This window comes from Piliocolobus tephrosceles, chromosome 19 (genome assembly GCF_002776525.5).
Source record: "Piliocolobus tephrosceles isolate RC106 chromosome 19, ASM277652v3, whole genome shotgun sequence".
NCBI lineage: Eukaryota > Metazoa > Chordata > Mammalia > Primates > Cercopithecidae > Piliocolobus > Piliocolobus tephrosceles.
In genome coordinates this window covers 9543604-9558227 of record NC_045452.1, presented here as the reverse complement: position 1 = coordinate 9558227, position 14624 = coordinate 9543604, and the positions used below count along the sequence as shown (strand labels likewise).

The 14624-nt window shown below is 39.3% G+C and overlaps 1 protein-coding gene across 1 annotated transcript in view; it reads left to right on the top strand.

The window, feature by feature from the left end:
• Window positions 1–14624, top strand: part of TTC28 (tetratricopeptide repeat domain 28) — a 496632-nt gene that overhangs the window by 313773 nt on the left and 168235 nt on the right. The window contains exon 5 of the mRNA XM_031934623.1: window positions 8989–9496. Coding sequence (XP_031790483.1) covers window positions 8989–9496 — 508 coding nt within the window. The remainder of the gene's footprint in view (window positions 1–8988; window positions 9497–14624) is intronic.

The following is a 14624-nucleotide window of genomic DNA, read 5'->3' as shown; positions in this document are numbered from 1 at the left end:
GGCTTGAAGAAAAGTATATTGGGCCAGGTGCGGTGGCGCACGCTTCCCTCCCCCCCCTCCCTTCCTTCCTTCCTTCCTTCCTTTTTTTCTTTCTTTCTTTCGAGACAGGGTTTCACCATGTTAGTCTGGCTGTTCTCAAACTCCTGACCTCAGGTGATCTGTCCATCTCGGCTTCCCAAAGTGCTGGGATTACAAGCGTGCGCCACCGCACCTGGCCCAATATACTTTTCTTCAAGCAGTTTTAGGTTTACAGAAAACTAAACAAATAGTGTACAGTTTCCACATATCCTTTCTCTCTCCCCCAGTCATTTTCTCCTGTTATTGATATCTTGTATTAGTATGGTACATTGTTACAACTGATGAACCAATATTGATATATAATTGTTAACTAAAGTTCAATATTTGCATTAGGGTTCTCTCTTTGTATTGTATAGTTCTGTGGGTTTTGACAAATTTATAATGTCGTGTACCCAATATTATCATGCAGAATAGTTTCATTGCCCTAAAAATCCCCTGTGCTCCATCTGTTCTCCATTCCCCCAACTCCCTTGCAACTGCTGATCTTTTTATTCTCTCTATACATTTGACTTTTTCAGAATGTAATATAGTTGGAATCATACAATATGTTGCCTTTGTAGACAAGTCTCTTTGGCTAAGCAGTATACATTTAAAATTTCTTCCATTTCTTTTCACAGCTTGATAGATCATTGTTTTTAGCCCTGAATAGTATTCCATTGTATGGATATCCCACAGTTTATTTCTCCATTCACCTTTTGAAAGATGTCTTATTTGCTTCCAGTTTTTAGCAATTATGAATAAAGCTGTTATAAACAGTCATGCACAGGTTTTTGTGTGGACACGTGTTCAACTCATTTGAGTTAATACCTGGGAGCACAGTTTCTGGAACACATCATAAGACCATGTTGAGTTTTCTAAGAAATGGCCTGTCTTCCAAAGTGGCTGTATCATTTTTCATTCCTTCCGACCATGAATGAGAGTCTCTATTGTTCCACGTTTTTGTCAGCATTTGATATTGTCAGTTCTTTTGGATTTTAGCTATTCTAATGTGTAAGTAGTATCATCTTGTTGTTGTTTTAGTTTGCCGTTCCCTAATGACATATGATGTTGAACATCTTTCTATATGCTTCCTTGCCATCTGCATGTCTTCTTTAATGAGAGGCCTCTTCAGATATTTTGTTATTTTTTAACCGAGTTGTTTGTTTTCTTGTTGAGCGTTTATATTTTTACACAAGTCTTATCATATATGTGTTTTGCAAATATTTTCTCTCCATCCGTGGCTTGACTTTTCATTCTTTTGACAGTATCTTTTGCATAGCACAGTTTTAAATACTAATGAAGTTCAACTTAATTTTTTCGTTCATTGAACATATTTTTGGTCTTATATCTAAAGGTCATGTAGATTTTCTCTGATATTGTCTTGGAATTTTGTAGCTTTGCAGTTTACATTTAGGTCTGATCAATTTCAAGTTAATTTTTGTTAAATGTGTAAGGTCTGTGTCTAAATTGATTTTTTTGCATGTGATGTCCAGTTGTTCTAGCAGCATTTGTTGAAAAGACTATCCTTTCTCCATGTAACTACCTTTGTATCCTGTCAAAAATTAGTTATTATATTTAGGTGAGTCTAGAGAATTTTCATTTAAAAAACTTTATTTCTCTTTTTAATGGATACATTGTTATTGTACATATTTATGGTGTACAATTTAATGTTTGGATACATATCTAAGTTGTATAATAATCCAATCATAGTCGTGTATCCATTACCTCATGCATTTACCATTTATTTGTGGTGGGAACATTCAAAAGCCTCTGTTCTAGCTGTTTTGTAATATACAGTATTTTATTGTTAGCCATAGTCACCTTACTGTGCAGTAGAACACCAGAATTTATTCCTCCCATCTAATTGTAATTTTGTACCTGTTAACCAACCCTGCAGAATCCTCCCTTTTTTCTTCCCCTGCAGTCTCTGGCAAGGACTGTTATACTCTCTGCTTCTAGAGTACCAACTTTTTTTTTTTTTCCAGATTCCACATAGGAACGAGATCATGCATAATTTGTCATTCTTTGTCTGGCTTATTTCACTTAACACAATGTTCTCCAGGTTCGTCCATGTTGTCACAAATGACAGGATTTTAATTTTCTTATGATGGAATCATATTTCATTGTATATGCATACCACGTTTTCTGTATCCATTCATCTCTTGTTGGACACTTAGGTTGATTCCCTATCTTGGCCATTGTAAATAGTGCTACAGTGAACGTGGGAATGCAGATAATCTCCTTGACATACTGATTTTATTTCCTTTGGATATATAATCAGTATTGGGATTGCAGAATTATATGGTAGTTCTATTTTTTTGTTTCTCGAGGAGCTTCCACTTTGTTTTTTATAATGGTTGTACTGGTTTACAATTCCACCAGTAGTGTGTAAGCATTCCCTTTTCTCCAAAACCTCACCGACACTTGTTTTCATGTATCTTTTTTATAATAGCCTTTGTAACTAGTATCTCATTGTGGTTTTTATTTGCATTTCCTTGATTAGTGATGTTGAACATTTTTTTTCTCATACCTGTTGGCCAATTATATGTCTTCTTATGAGAAATGTTTATTAAGGTCTTTTGCCTTTTTTTTTTTTTTTGAGACAGAGTTTCGCTCTTGTTGCCCAGGCTAGAGGGCAGTGGCGCCATCTCAGCTCACTGCAACCTCTGCCTCCCTGGTGCAAGCGATTCTCTTATTTCAGCCTCCTGAGTAGCTGGAATTATAAGCATGCACCACCACGCCTGGCTAATTTTTTGTATTTTTAGTAGAGATGGGGTTTCACCATGTTGGCCAGGCTGGTCTCGAACTCCTGACCTCAGGGGATCCACCTGCCTCGGCCTCCCAAACTGCTGGGATTACAGGTGTGAGCCACCAGGCCCGACCTGCCCATTTTTTAATTGGGTTATTTTGTTTTTGTCTTGTTGAGTTGTTTAATTTCCTTACATATTCTGGATATTAACCCTTATTAGGTGTATAGTTTGCAAATATTTTCTTCCATTGTATAGGTTGTCTCTTTATTCTCCTAATAGTTGCCTTTGCTGTGAAAAGTTTTTAGTTTGAGGTAATCTCATTTGTCTATTTTTGTTTTTGTTGCCTGTGCTTTTGAGCTCATGTTTTAAAAATCCTTGCCCAGCCCAATTTCATGAAGCTTTTTCACAATGTTTTCTTCTAGCAGTTTCATAGTTTCAGGTTTTATAGCTAAGTCTTTAATCTATTTTGAATTGATTTTTGTATATGGTGAGAGGAGTCTAGTCTCATCCTTCTGCATGTAAATATTCAATTTTCCCAGCACTTTTGTTTTTTTTTTTTTTTTTTTGAAGAGACTACCTTTTTTTTTCCCAATGTATGTTCTTGGCAACTTTGTCAAAAATCAGTTGGCTATAGGTACATGAATTTATTTCTGGGCCTAGATAATTTTCTTGAATGCAAGAATGAATGAACAAAGGAACAAACCAACCAACAGACTCCAAACACTCCAATGCTGGCCTAAACTTTCACTGTTTGAAGTAAAGTGTGTTTACCAAGATTATGTGCTGGATATACACCTAATTGTATATGTGTTGGATATACACCTAATTATATATGTGTTGAATTATGTATTGTATATGTGTTGGATTCCAAAATGTCCCTAAGTAAAGGGTGGATTTTTCTTAGTTTTTCTTCTTCTTAGGAGATGGGGTTTTGCTCTGTCATCCAAGCTGGAGTGCAGTGATGTGATCATAGCTCCTTGTAGCCTCAAATTCCTGGGTTCAAACAGTCTTCCTGCCTCAGCCACCCAAGTAACTGGGATTACAGGTGCCCACCAGTGGTGCTGCACTACAAGGGTGAATTTTCTTATGCATATATTTGCAGAAGAGCAGTATGAATCATATGCTGGTCTTCAGTATATGAAGTTGATGACATTTTTACCATCAGTGGGGCAAGCTTCTTATATTGTCTTTTTAGTTGTGGTGACATAACCTTATGGTTTATTTTCTGGTTATCTTCTATCACATCTTTGAAATGAATAAAAGCTAAGTGAGTATTATCTTGGGTGGGATAGGAAGAAAAATTAAAATCTAAAATTTTTGAGCATCTTGTTATTGCTAAGTTCTGAACCAGGGTCATTATAAATACTATATTATTTAGTACTCGTGAAGGCTCTGTGAGATATTAATATTCCCATTTTACAGATGAGGAAACTAAGTCTCAAAGATGTTCCAAATGTATGTTATCACAGTGTGTTATTTGAATCAGTGCGTGCCTGATTCCAGAGTCTATACTTATTCTTCTATGTATCTCTGCCTATTGGGATGTGGGCAGTTAATCTAGGACTTTGGGTTTATGGGCACTGAACTGGCAGAGAATACATGGAACATGTAGATTTGGGCAGTAAAAAGGAAATGCTATATTTCTGGTACTAGCTGCAGGTACATTTCCCATTTTTCCAATGACATGTAGTGAATCAATCAGCAATTATATTGAATATTCTGTGTATAACACTATAAGCATGTAATCCTCCCACGAAATATAACCCTTATGAAAAATACATATGGTAAGGGAGAAACATGCTAGATGGAAGGAAAACGTGTTTAAATCTTCAGCATAATATTTAATGGCAGTGTCATCGATGTGGTTATAGTTTGGGTAGTTTAAACTTTATTTCTCAAACTAAAAACCTTTAAAGGTGGTTTGAAGAAATATGAACAAATTTCTTACTCTAGTTTTATATCACATGAAACTAACTTGTCAGATGCAATTCTTCTGTAAATATTCAGGTCACAGAGCGAGAGGTAACTGATTCCTATGTGCCTAAATCTGCAGCTGGAAATTATACTTTGGCAAGAACATGAGTAATTTATATCTTGTAGAAAGAGAAAAGTGTTGTCTTATTCCAACCAGATAGTTTGTTAGCATAACTGTTTGTATGAATTTTAGTATTCAAATACAGATGTTCCAGAATATTTCCACTGTGGGAAGCAGCTGCTGCTATTCTAGCACAGAAATCTCAAAGAGATTAATATACAAAGGCAGCATGAACCTTAGTGGCAAATGCAGCATCTGCTTGAGGTGGGGCCTATGATTCCCCATAGATAGTGGGTCTTCAGATTCTCATTAACAGCCTGAAACCATGTTTCAGATCTAAGCTTATTCTACAGGAACAGGAACAAAGACAAGTGATTAATTTGTAATTCACTTAGCTGATAAATATCATCACATGTTATTTGCCCAGGGGCTGTAAAACACTGGACTTTATTTCCTGTAGCAACTGATAGGAATATAGATGTTTGGTCATCATGATTGATGTTTTCAGTTGCCATTACTAGCTTCTGCTTGGTAACAGAACTCAGCCCAGTCATCTTGCAGTCATAAAACATCCATCTACACCTTAGTGATGCATTCACAGAGCACTTTATAGTTTACTGAAGGCACTCACATGCATTGCTTCATCTGATGCCATCTCAGCCCTGTGAAGTATATACAGTATTGTCATTAGCAACATTTTACAAATAAAGAAAACAGGAGTGAAGAAGTAAAAGACTTATTAGTGTTACATAGCCAGGGCCTCTGATGCTAAATCCTATTCCATTCTTATACTGTACCAAGCTACCTCTCTAGTTTCAGGGGCAGTGATGTGTGCTTCATAAATTATATCCTTTCTAGAGATACTGACTTCCAGGACACCCGTCATGAAGAGTCCCAGCCTGACAGCACTGCCTGGTAACTGGAGGATACCAGAAAAGAGCCAGTGTAATAGTCTTTCCCTTTTTCCCCCACATCCCAGAGGAGAAATGCCTAAATATTCCCTTCCTTATGTTCAGAGAGCTTTAGCAAGCAGCTCCTATGTCTCCCTGGCATTTAGAGAAATGAAGAACCAGAAGCAGAAGATCCCAGGGCTATCATTTGGAGTTGCCATAAACCAGAAGTTTCTGAGAACAGCGACGCCTGGGGTGTTGTGCCTGCCCCGAGACCTATAAATCCATCCCATGCAGTGTTCAAAGGCTCATGGCCTCCAACCAGATCTACTATTTGGAATTATCTAGTGAATTATTTATGGTTTACATATTTGACAGGGGCTCATGGCTGGGTTTGAAAATACTCTGTTCCTGGCTCGCTGTTTGGGCCTAAAAATGTCTGGAAAACCAAGGCTTAGAGAAGTTAAGTTGCTAAAGCTCTCAGAGCTAGTAAAGGGCAGTGCAGTTCTGAACAAGGTGTGTCTGATTCTAAGCTACAGTAGCTCCATAGTCAAAGAGCCTGCATGTTTTGCTTTGAGGGTAACAAAGATTTCTGGGTGGGAGTGGGTTGTGTCCTCCCTAGTCAAGTGGTGGAGAACCCACAAAGAATAAGGTGGGGAGGGCCAACTACTGAAGTAGAGGAAGGAGGCTGAGTCTCTAGGCCTGCAGCAAAGGAGGAAAAAAAGATTTGGGGGATAGAGTATGGGTGGAGGTAGAAGCAGTAGAAAGTCCCTTATACAATGTGTTGACATGAAGTCCTAACCTCAGCCCCAAAGAGGCTCACAAAGTAGAAGCTTGAGGCCAGTACACATACAAGTGACATGCTCTGGCCGGGTGCGGTGGCTCAAGCCTGTAATCCCAGCACTTTGGGAGGCCGAGACGGGCGGATCACGAGGTCAGGAGATCGAGACCATCCTGGCTAACATGGTGAAACCCCGTCTCTACTAAAAAATACAAAAAAAACTAGCCGGGCGAGGTGGCAGGCACCTGTAGTCCCAGCTTACTCGGGAGGCTGAGGCAGGAGAATGGCATAAACCCGGGAGGCGGAGCTTGCAGTGAGCTGAGATCCGGCCACTGCACTCCAGCCTGGGCGACAGAGTGAGACTCTGTCTCAAAAAAAAAAAAAAAAAAAACAAGTGACATGCTCTTTGTTGACTTCATTGCTGCTTCTGCCAGAAGCACACTGCTGCAACATTGTGACTTGCATGGAATTGTTTCTGCTCTCCACCACTCAGAAAAAAAGAAACAGAAAAGTAAATTTCTAAGTATTTATTTCCTCTCTATTTTCTAAGTCATTTTGTTAGAACATCTGTGAAATGATAAAAGCAACTTAAAACAATATGGGGCTTTTTTTTTTGCAAATATGCTATTTGCAAGCACCACTGCACATTGTGCACATGTACCCTAGAACTTGAAGTATAATAATAACAATAAAAAATTATAAGAAGGGCAAAAAAAAAAAAAAAGTGTCCTCAGTCATTTTGATCAAGAACTGCTATTTCACAGGCAAAGAAAATAGGGTAGAAAATCACTCATATCTATAAAATATTAATAAAAGCGTTCCGAAGTGCACAGACATAGAACACATTTCGTAAAGAAATGCCCTTACTCCAGGAGGGACAGCATCCCCTCCTTGTTATTCCCTAGCCAGGAGGCCCTTAGGAAAATTACTTGCCTATGTGTAACAGAGTACACCCTTTGTTCTGGCAGGATCACATGCTCACTTATTAAGAGAGAGCATCGTGAAGAAAGGCAGCCACATGGCTCTAGCCATAGGCAGGTAATGAAGGAAAGAAAGGGTAGGCAAACTTCCAAGTTTTAGGATAAAAAGAAGGGCAGAAAAATCCCAGCATAACTTCCCTTTTATATCTGCAAAGAAATTAGAAACCAAGAACTAGAATATAAGACTGCAAGTATTTAAGATTCTAGAAACCATGTAACATCTCCTGTATTTTTGTTGTCCCTTTGTGGTTCACTACACCAGCATAGAGTCAGTTTCATTAAAACCTTTAAGATAAAAAGGGTTTGCATGCTTTTCCTTGGCCAAAATAAGAAGAAAAAAAAAAAAAAGAATGAGTGGCAAACAATGTGAGAGGACTAGGAAGATGGCATCTCTCTGCACAGAGAGGCTGGGATTAGAAGCGCTTCTAGGGAGGAAAAGAAATGCTTGAAGAGCCAGCGTGAGCCTGAAAAGGGGTGGTGAGGCTTAATGGAGACCGCCCCACTCAGAATGCTGTGCAGGTTGTAACCCACCCATTTTTTTCCTCTGAGACTCATCCAAATCTAAGTCCTCCACAGTAACCAACACTGATGAAGTTATATTGAAGGAACAAAGATAAGAGAGCAGGACCCTCTCCAGTAAGCCCTGGGTCACAAAATCATCAGCATCATGGTAAACATCTCTCTTACCATTAAGATATCCATTTACCATGGAAGAAGACAAGAATAGAGAAATACCCAGGAGTGCAAAAAGCCAAGCATGGATTTCTCTTATGAATTTCCTGTGGTCTGTTATATGTAGTAATTAATTTTGATTTTCTTTTTCTTTTACTTTTTTTTTTTTTGAGATGGAGTCTCACTCTGTCACCACACAGGCTGGAGTGCAGTGGCGTGATCTTGGCTCACTGCAACCTCTGCCTCCCAGGTTCATGCCATTCTCCTGTCTCAGCCTCCCGAGTAGCTGGAACTACAGGTGCCTGCCACCATGCCTGGCTAATTTTTTTTTGTATTTTTAATAGAGATGGGGTTTCACCGTATTAGCCAGGATGGTCGCGATCTCCTGACCTGGTGATCCACCCACCTCGGCCTCCCAAAGTGCTGGGATTACAGGCGTGAGCCACTGCACCCGGCCTAATTTTGATTTTTTTATACATTTTCTTATACCACAGAGGTTAATAGGTATTAACAGAGATGTAATATCGTAATTAATATTAGAAATGTCAATAAGTCTTTAAAATGAAGGCTGTATGTAATACAACTTGTTTCTAGGAAGATTAGGTATAGAAACTTACTGATTAAAGTACCATTGTTTTTTATTAGGAACTTGCTGTTTGGATGTGTTCTTTATCAATTCTGCGTAGGTCTGTGGAAAACTGATAGAAGTACCATTAGCAATTGGATTGGATAATTACAAGCAACCTGTAAAATTTTATCTGCCAAAACATACAAAACCATTCTGATGTGTTTTCATTTCTCCACTTTATGCTTTTCTCTTCAGGCTGCTTCATCAGCTTTGAGCAGTCTGGGCCACGTGTACACAGCCATTGGAGACTACCCCAATGCACTGGCCAGTCACAAACAGTGTGTTCTTCTTGCCAAGCAATCCAAAGATGAACTTTCTGAAGCCCGAGAACTTGGCAACATGGGAGCTGTGTATATTGCCATGGGTGACTTTGAGAATGCTGTGCAGTGCCATGAGCAGCATCTGAAGATAGCGAAGGACCTGGGGAACAAGCGAGAAGAGGCCCGGGCCTACAGCAACCTGGGCAGTGCCTATCACTACCGAAGGAACTTTGACAAGGCCATGTCTTACCACAACTATGTCCTGGAGCTGGCCCAGGAGTTGATGGAGAAGGCTATTGAGATGCGGGCCTATGCTGGACTAGGCCATGCTGCCAGGTGCATGCAGGATTTGGAGAGAGCTAAACAGTACCATGAGCAACAGCTGGGCATTGCTGAGGATCTCAAGGACCGGGCTGCAGAGGGGCGAGCATCCTCCAATCTGGGTAAGAACAGGGTTGCCTACAAGAGCCGAGGTCAAAGTCATGAGCTGGAAATAGCTGGAGTAGATCACTATCTTTTATAGGAATCTATGTGTTTATATTTAAAAGAATATCCTTATTGTGTGTGCTCTTTTCATTTTCTTTTTGAGACAGGGTCTTTGTCTGTCACTGAGGATGGAGTACACATGCCAAGGATGGTGTGGCATGACCACACCTCACTGTAGTGATCTTCCCACCTCAGCCTCCTGAGTAGCTGGGACAACAGGCACATGCACCATACCTGGCTATTTTTTTATTTTTTGTAGAGACAGGGATCTTCTTATGTTGCCCAGGCTGGTCTTGAACTCCTGGGCTCAAGCAATCCCCCTACCTCGGCCTTCCAAACTGCTACAATTAAAGGCATGAGCCACCATGCCTGACCTCTTTCTTTAGATATATTTCCTTGGAGCCTGCCTTCTCTAAATCACACAATTCTTCCTGTCATCATAGTGCTATAAGGATTAGAATTCTGAAATACTGGAAAAACAAAACATCCCAACCTTTTAATCTGTAGAGAGAGAAGAGCAACCAGATTTATCTAATTAGAGAGAAGAGACATGAAATGATGATATAGGCTATGTTTGGTTTAAATGAAAGAGAAGCTGCTAAGCAGTCATCAATAGATGAGAACGTTTCTGAAAGGATTTTTCCTTACAGGGATTTCTTTACCTGGTGAATTAACCACACAGGAAATGCATTTTTTCCTCAAAATTATGTGATTCAAGAAATAATATTGATAGTTTTAATATAAATGCAAAATTATTTTTATGAAAGATCTATTTAAAGATGATAGATTTATAGTCGCTGTTTTGATAGTACTTGGTTACAATTAAAACATTTATAATCTGGGGGAATTTACATGTAGTGGTAAGAGACAACAAGTAATTGGTAACTGGCAATTTTTTAGAAGATAATTTTTTATCCCTGTCTTCAAATAGATGTGGGTACATAATGAATGGAAGGTGTGTTTGGAAGCATGAGCTAAACTTATCCCTGTGCCTGGAGCCACATGGTTTGTTCTTTGCCCATAGGGATTCAGGATGGGGAGAGGACAAAGAGAAGGTGACCTTATTGCTATGCTTATCAGATATGAGTAGCAGCAAAATGTAAAACTTAGCCATGTTCGTTCCCTCCCCCCCCCCCCCCCCCCCTCCCCCCCTCCCTCCCTTCCTTCCTTCCTTCTTTCCTTCCTTCCTTCCTTTCTTCCTTCCTTCTTTCCTTCCTTCCTTCCCTTCCCTCCCTCCCTCACTCCCTTCCTGCCTTCCTCCATTCCTGCCTTCTTTTTCCCTTCCCTCCCCTCCCCTCCTTTCCCCTCCTCTCCCCTTCCCTTCCGTCTCCTCCCCTTCCCTTTCCAAGACAGGTTCTCTATCTGTTACCTTGGCCGGAGTACAGTGGCACAATCATGGTTCACTGCAGCCTCAAACTCCTGGGCAAAAGTAATCCTCCCACCTCAGCCTCCTGAGTAGCTAGAACCATAGGCGCAGCGCATGCCACTTCGACCAGCTAATTTCTTTCTTTCTTTGTAGAGTCATGGTCTCACTATGTTGCCCAAGCTGGTCTGAAACTCTTGGGCTAAAGCAACCTGCCCATGGTGGGCATCAGCCACTATGCCCAGCTAATTTTCATTTGTTGTTTTGTTGTTGTAATGAGGCCTTGTTATGTTCCTCAGGCTAGTCTAAAGCTCCTGGCCTCAAACGATCATCCCACCTTGGCATCCAAAGTGTTGGGATGACAGGCATAAGCCACTGCACTTGGTGACTCTTTTGTTTTTATAATGCAAGCATTTACAGATACAAAATTTTCTCTAAACACTACTTGACCTGCATCCCGTAAGTTTTTATGTATTATGTTCACGTTTATTGAGTTTTTAACATCTTCTGAGTTGGTTTGTGACTTCTCTTTGACTCATGAAGTGTTTAATGTAAAAATATTTGGGGTTTTTCTCTGACAGAAAATCAGCAGTGATCTCTTCATGGCTGAGTTGAAAGATCTTTTGACATTTCTAAATTTCCCTAATCAGTATCAGTAGTTGACATGCTCTGCTAATTTTTCTGTGAAATTCTCTTCTCTTTAGGTTTCTGTGAAACACCACTGTTCTGATTTTCTTCCTGGCTGCTCCTTCTGTATCTTCTGCATTGACTTTTTATGTTCCCTTCAAAAAACAAACAATTTTTAAAAATTACAAAAGTGGCACTTAGTTTAGTAAAAAATTCTTACCATATAAAAATTTATAAAATAGTAAAAGGAGGCTCACTCCTTCACATTAATATCTTCCCTTGTCCCACTCCTCAGAGTCAACTACTGTTAATAATTTGGTTATAATCTTTCCAGACCTTTGTACTACATACATAAACACATGTCAGTGCAATCATATATGTAAATATATACATGTGTGTATAGATTGTTCCCTTTTCAAATCTTGGATTGTAACATACATACTTTTCTGAAGCTGCCTTTTTTACTCTGCCTCCTCTCCTAGGCTTCCCTCTATCTCATTATTCAGATATCCTACATTATTTTAATATCTCCTTTCCATTGTATTGCCACTTGTTAAATGTGGGAGTTGTCATATTTTTTATTGCTATTATATATTTATATTTATGTGTTTAGATGATAAATACATTATTCTTTTTTTAAATTATACTTTAAGTTCTAGGGCACATGTGCACAACGTGCAGGTTTGTTACATATGTATACTTGTGCCATGTTGTTGTGCTACACCCATCAACTCGTCATCACCCATGAACTCGTCATTTACATCAGGTATAACTCCCAATGCCATCCCTTCCCCCTTCCCCCTCCCCATAATAGGCCCAATCCCACTAACAGTGTAAAATGTTCCTATTTCTCCACATCCTCTCCAGCACCTGTTGTTTCCTGACTTTTTAATGATTGCCATTGTAACTGGTGTGAGATGGTATCTCATTGTGGTTTTGATTTGCATTTCTCTGATGGCCAGTGGTGACAAGCATTTTTTCAGGTGCCTGTTGGCTGTATGCATGTCTTCTTTTGAGAAGTGTTTGTTTATATCCTTTGCCCACTTTTTGATGGGGTTGTTTGTGTTTTTCTTGTAAATTTGTTTGGGTTCTTTGTAGGTTCTGGATATCGGCCCTTTGTCAGATGAGTAGATTGCAAAAATGTTCTCCCATTCTGTAGGTTGCCTGTTGACTCTGATGGTAGTTTCTTTTGCTGTGCAGAAGCTCTTTAGTTTAATTAGATCCCATTTGACAATTTTCGCTTTTGTTTCCATTGCTTTTGGTGTTTTAGATATGAAGTCCTTGCCCATGCCTATGTCCTGAATGGTATTACCTAGGTTTTCTTCTATGGTTTTAGGTCTAGCATTTCAGTCTCTAATCCATCTTGAAATAATTTTCATATAAGGAGTAAGGAAAGCATCCAGTTTCAGCTTTCTACTTATGGCTAGCCAATTTTCCCAGCACCATTTATTAAATAGGGAATCCTTTCCCCATTTCTTGTTTCTCTCAGGTTTGTCAAAGATCAGATGGCTGTAGATGTGTGGTATTATTTCTGAGGACTCTGTCCCGTTCCATTGGTCTATATCTCTGTTTTGGTACCAGTACCATGCTGTTTTGGTTACTGTAGCCTTGTAGTATAGTTTGAAGTCAGGTAGCGTGATGCCTCCAGCTTTGTTCTTTTGACTTAGGATTGTCTTGGCAATGCGGGCTCTTTTTTGGTTCCATATGAACTTTAAAGCAGTTTTTTCCAATCCTGTGAAGAAAGTCATTGGTAGCTTGATGGGCATGGCATTGAATCTATAAATTACCATAGGCAGTATGGCCGTTTTCACAATATTGATTCTTCCTATCCATGAGCATGGTATGCTCTTCCGTTTGTTTGTGTCCTCTTTGATTTCACCGAGCAGTGGTTTGTAGTTCTCCTTGAAGAGGTCCTTTACATCCCTTGTAAGTTGGATTCCTAGGTATTTGATTCTCTTTGAAGCAGTTGTGAATGGAAGTTCATTCATGATTTGGCTCTCTGTCTGTTACTGGTGTATAAGAATGCTTGTGATTTTTGCACATTAATTTTGTATCCTGAGACTTTGCTGAAGTTGCTTATCAGCTTGAGATTTTGAGCTGAGATGATGGGGTTTTCTAAATACACAATCATGTCATCTGCAAACAGGGACAATTTGACTTCTTCTTTTCCTAACTGAATACCCTTGATTTCTTTCTCTTGCCTGATTGCCCTAGTCAGAACTTCCAACACTATGTTGAATAGGAGTGGTGAGAGAGGGCATCCCTGTCTTGTGCCAGTTTTCAAAGGGAATTTTCCCAGTATTTGCCCATTCAGTATGATATTGGCTGTGGGTTTGTCATAAATAGCTCTTATTATTTTGAGATATGTTCCATCAATACCGAATTTATTGAGAGTTTTTAGCATGAAGGGCTGTTGAATTTTGTCAAAGGCCTTTTCCACATCTATTGAGATAATCATGTGGTTTTTGTCTTTGGTTCTGTTTATATGCTGGATTACGTTTATTGATTTGCGTATGTTGAACCAGCCTTGCATCCCAGGGATGAAGCCCACTTGATCATGGTGGATAAGCTTTTTGATGTGCTGCTGGATTTGGTTTGCCAGTATTTTATTGAAGATTTTTGCATCGATGTTCATCAGGGATATTGGTCTAAAATTCTCTTTTTTTGTTGTGTCTCTGCCAGGCTTTGGTATCAGGATGATGTTGGCCTCATCAAATGAGTTAGGGAGGATTCTCTCTTTTTCTGGAATAGTTTCAGAAGGAATGGTACCAGCTCCTCCTTGTACCTCTGCTAGAATTCGGCTGTGAATCCGTCTGTTCCTGGACTTTTTTTGCTTGGTAGGCTATTAATGATTGCCTCAATTTCAGAACCTGCTATTGGTCTATTCAGGGATTCAACTTCTTCCTTGTTTTGTCTTGGGAGAGTGTAAGCGTCCAGGAAATTATCCATTTCTTCTAGATTTTCTAGTTTATTTGCATAGAGGCATTTATAGTATTCTATGATGGTAGTTTGTATTTTTGTGGGATCGGTGGTGATATCCCCTTTTTCATTTTTTATTGCATCTATTTGATTCTTCTCTTTTCTTCTTTATTTGT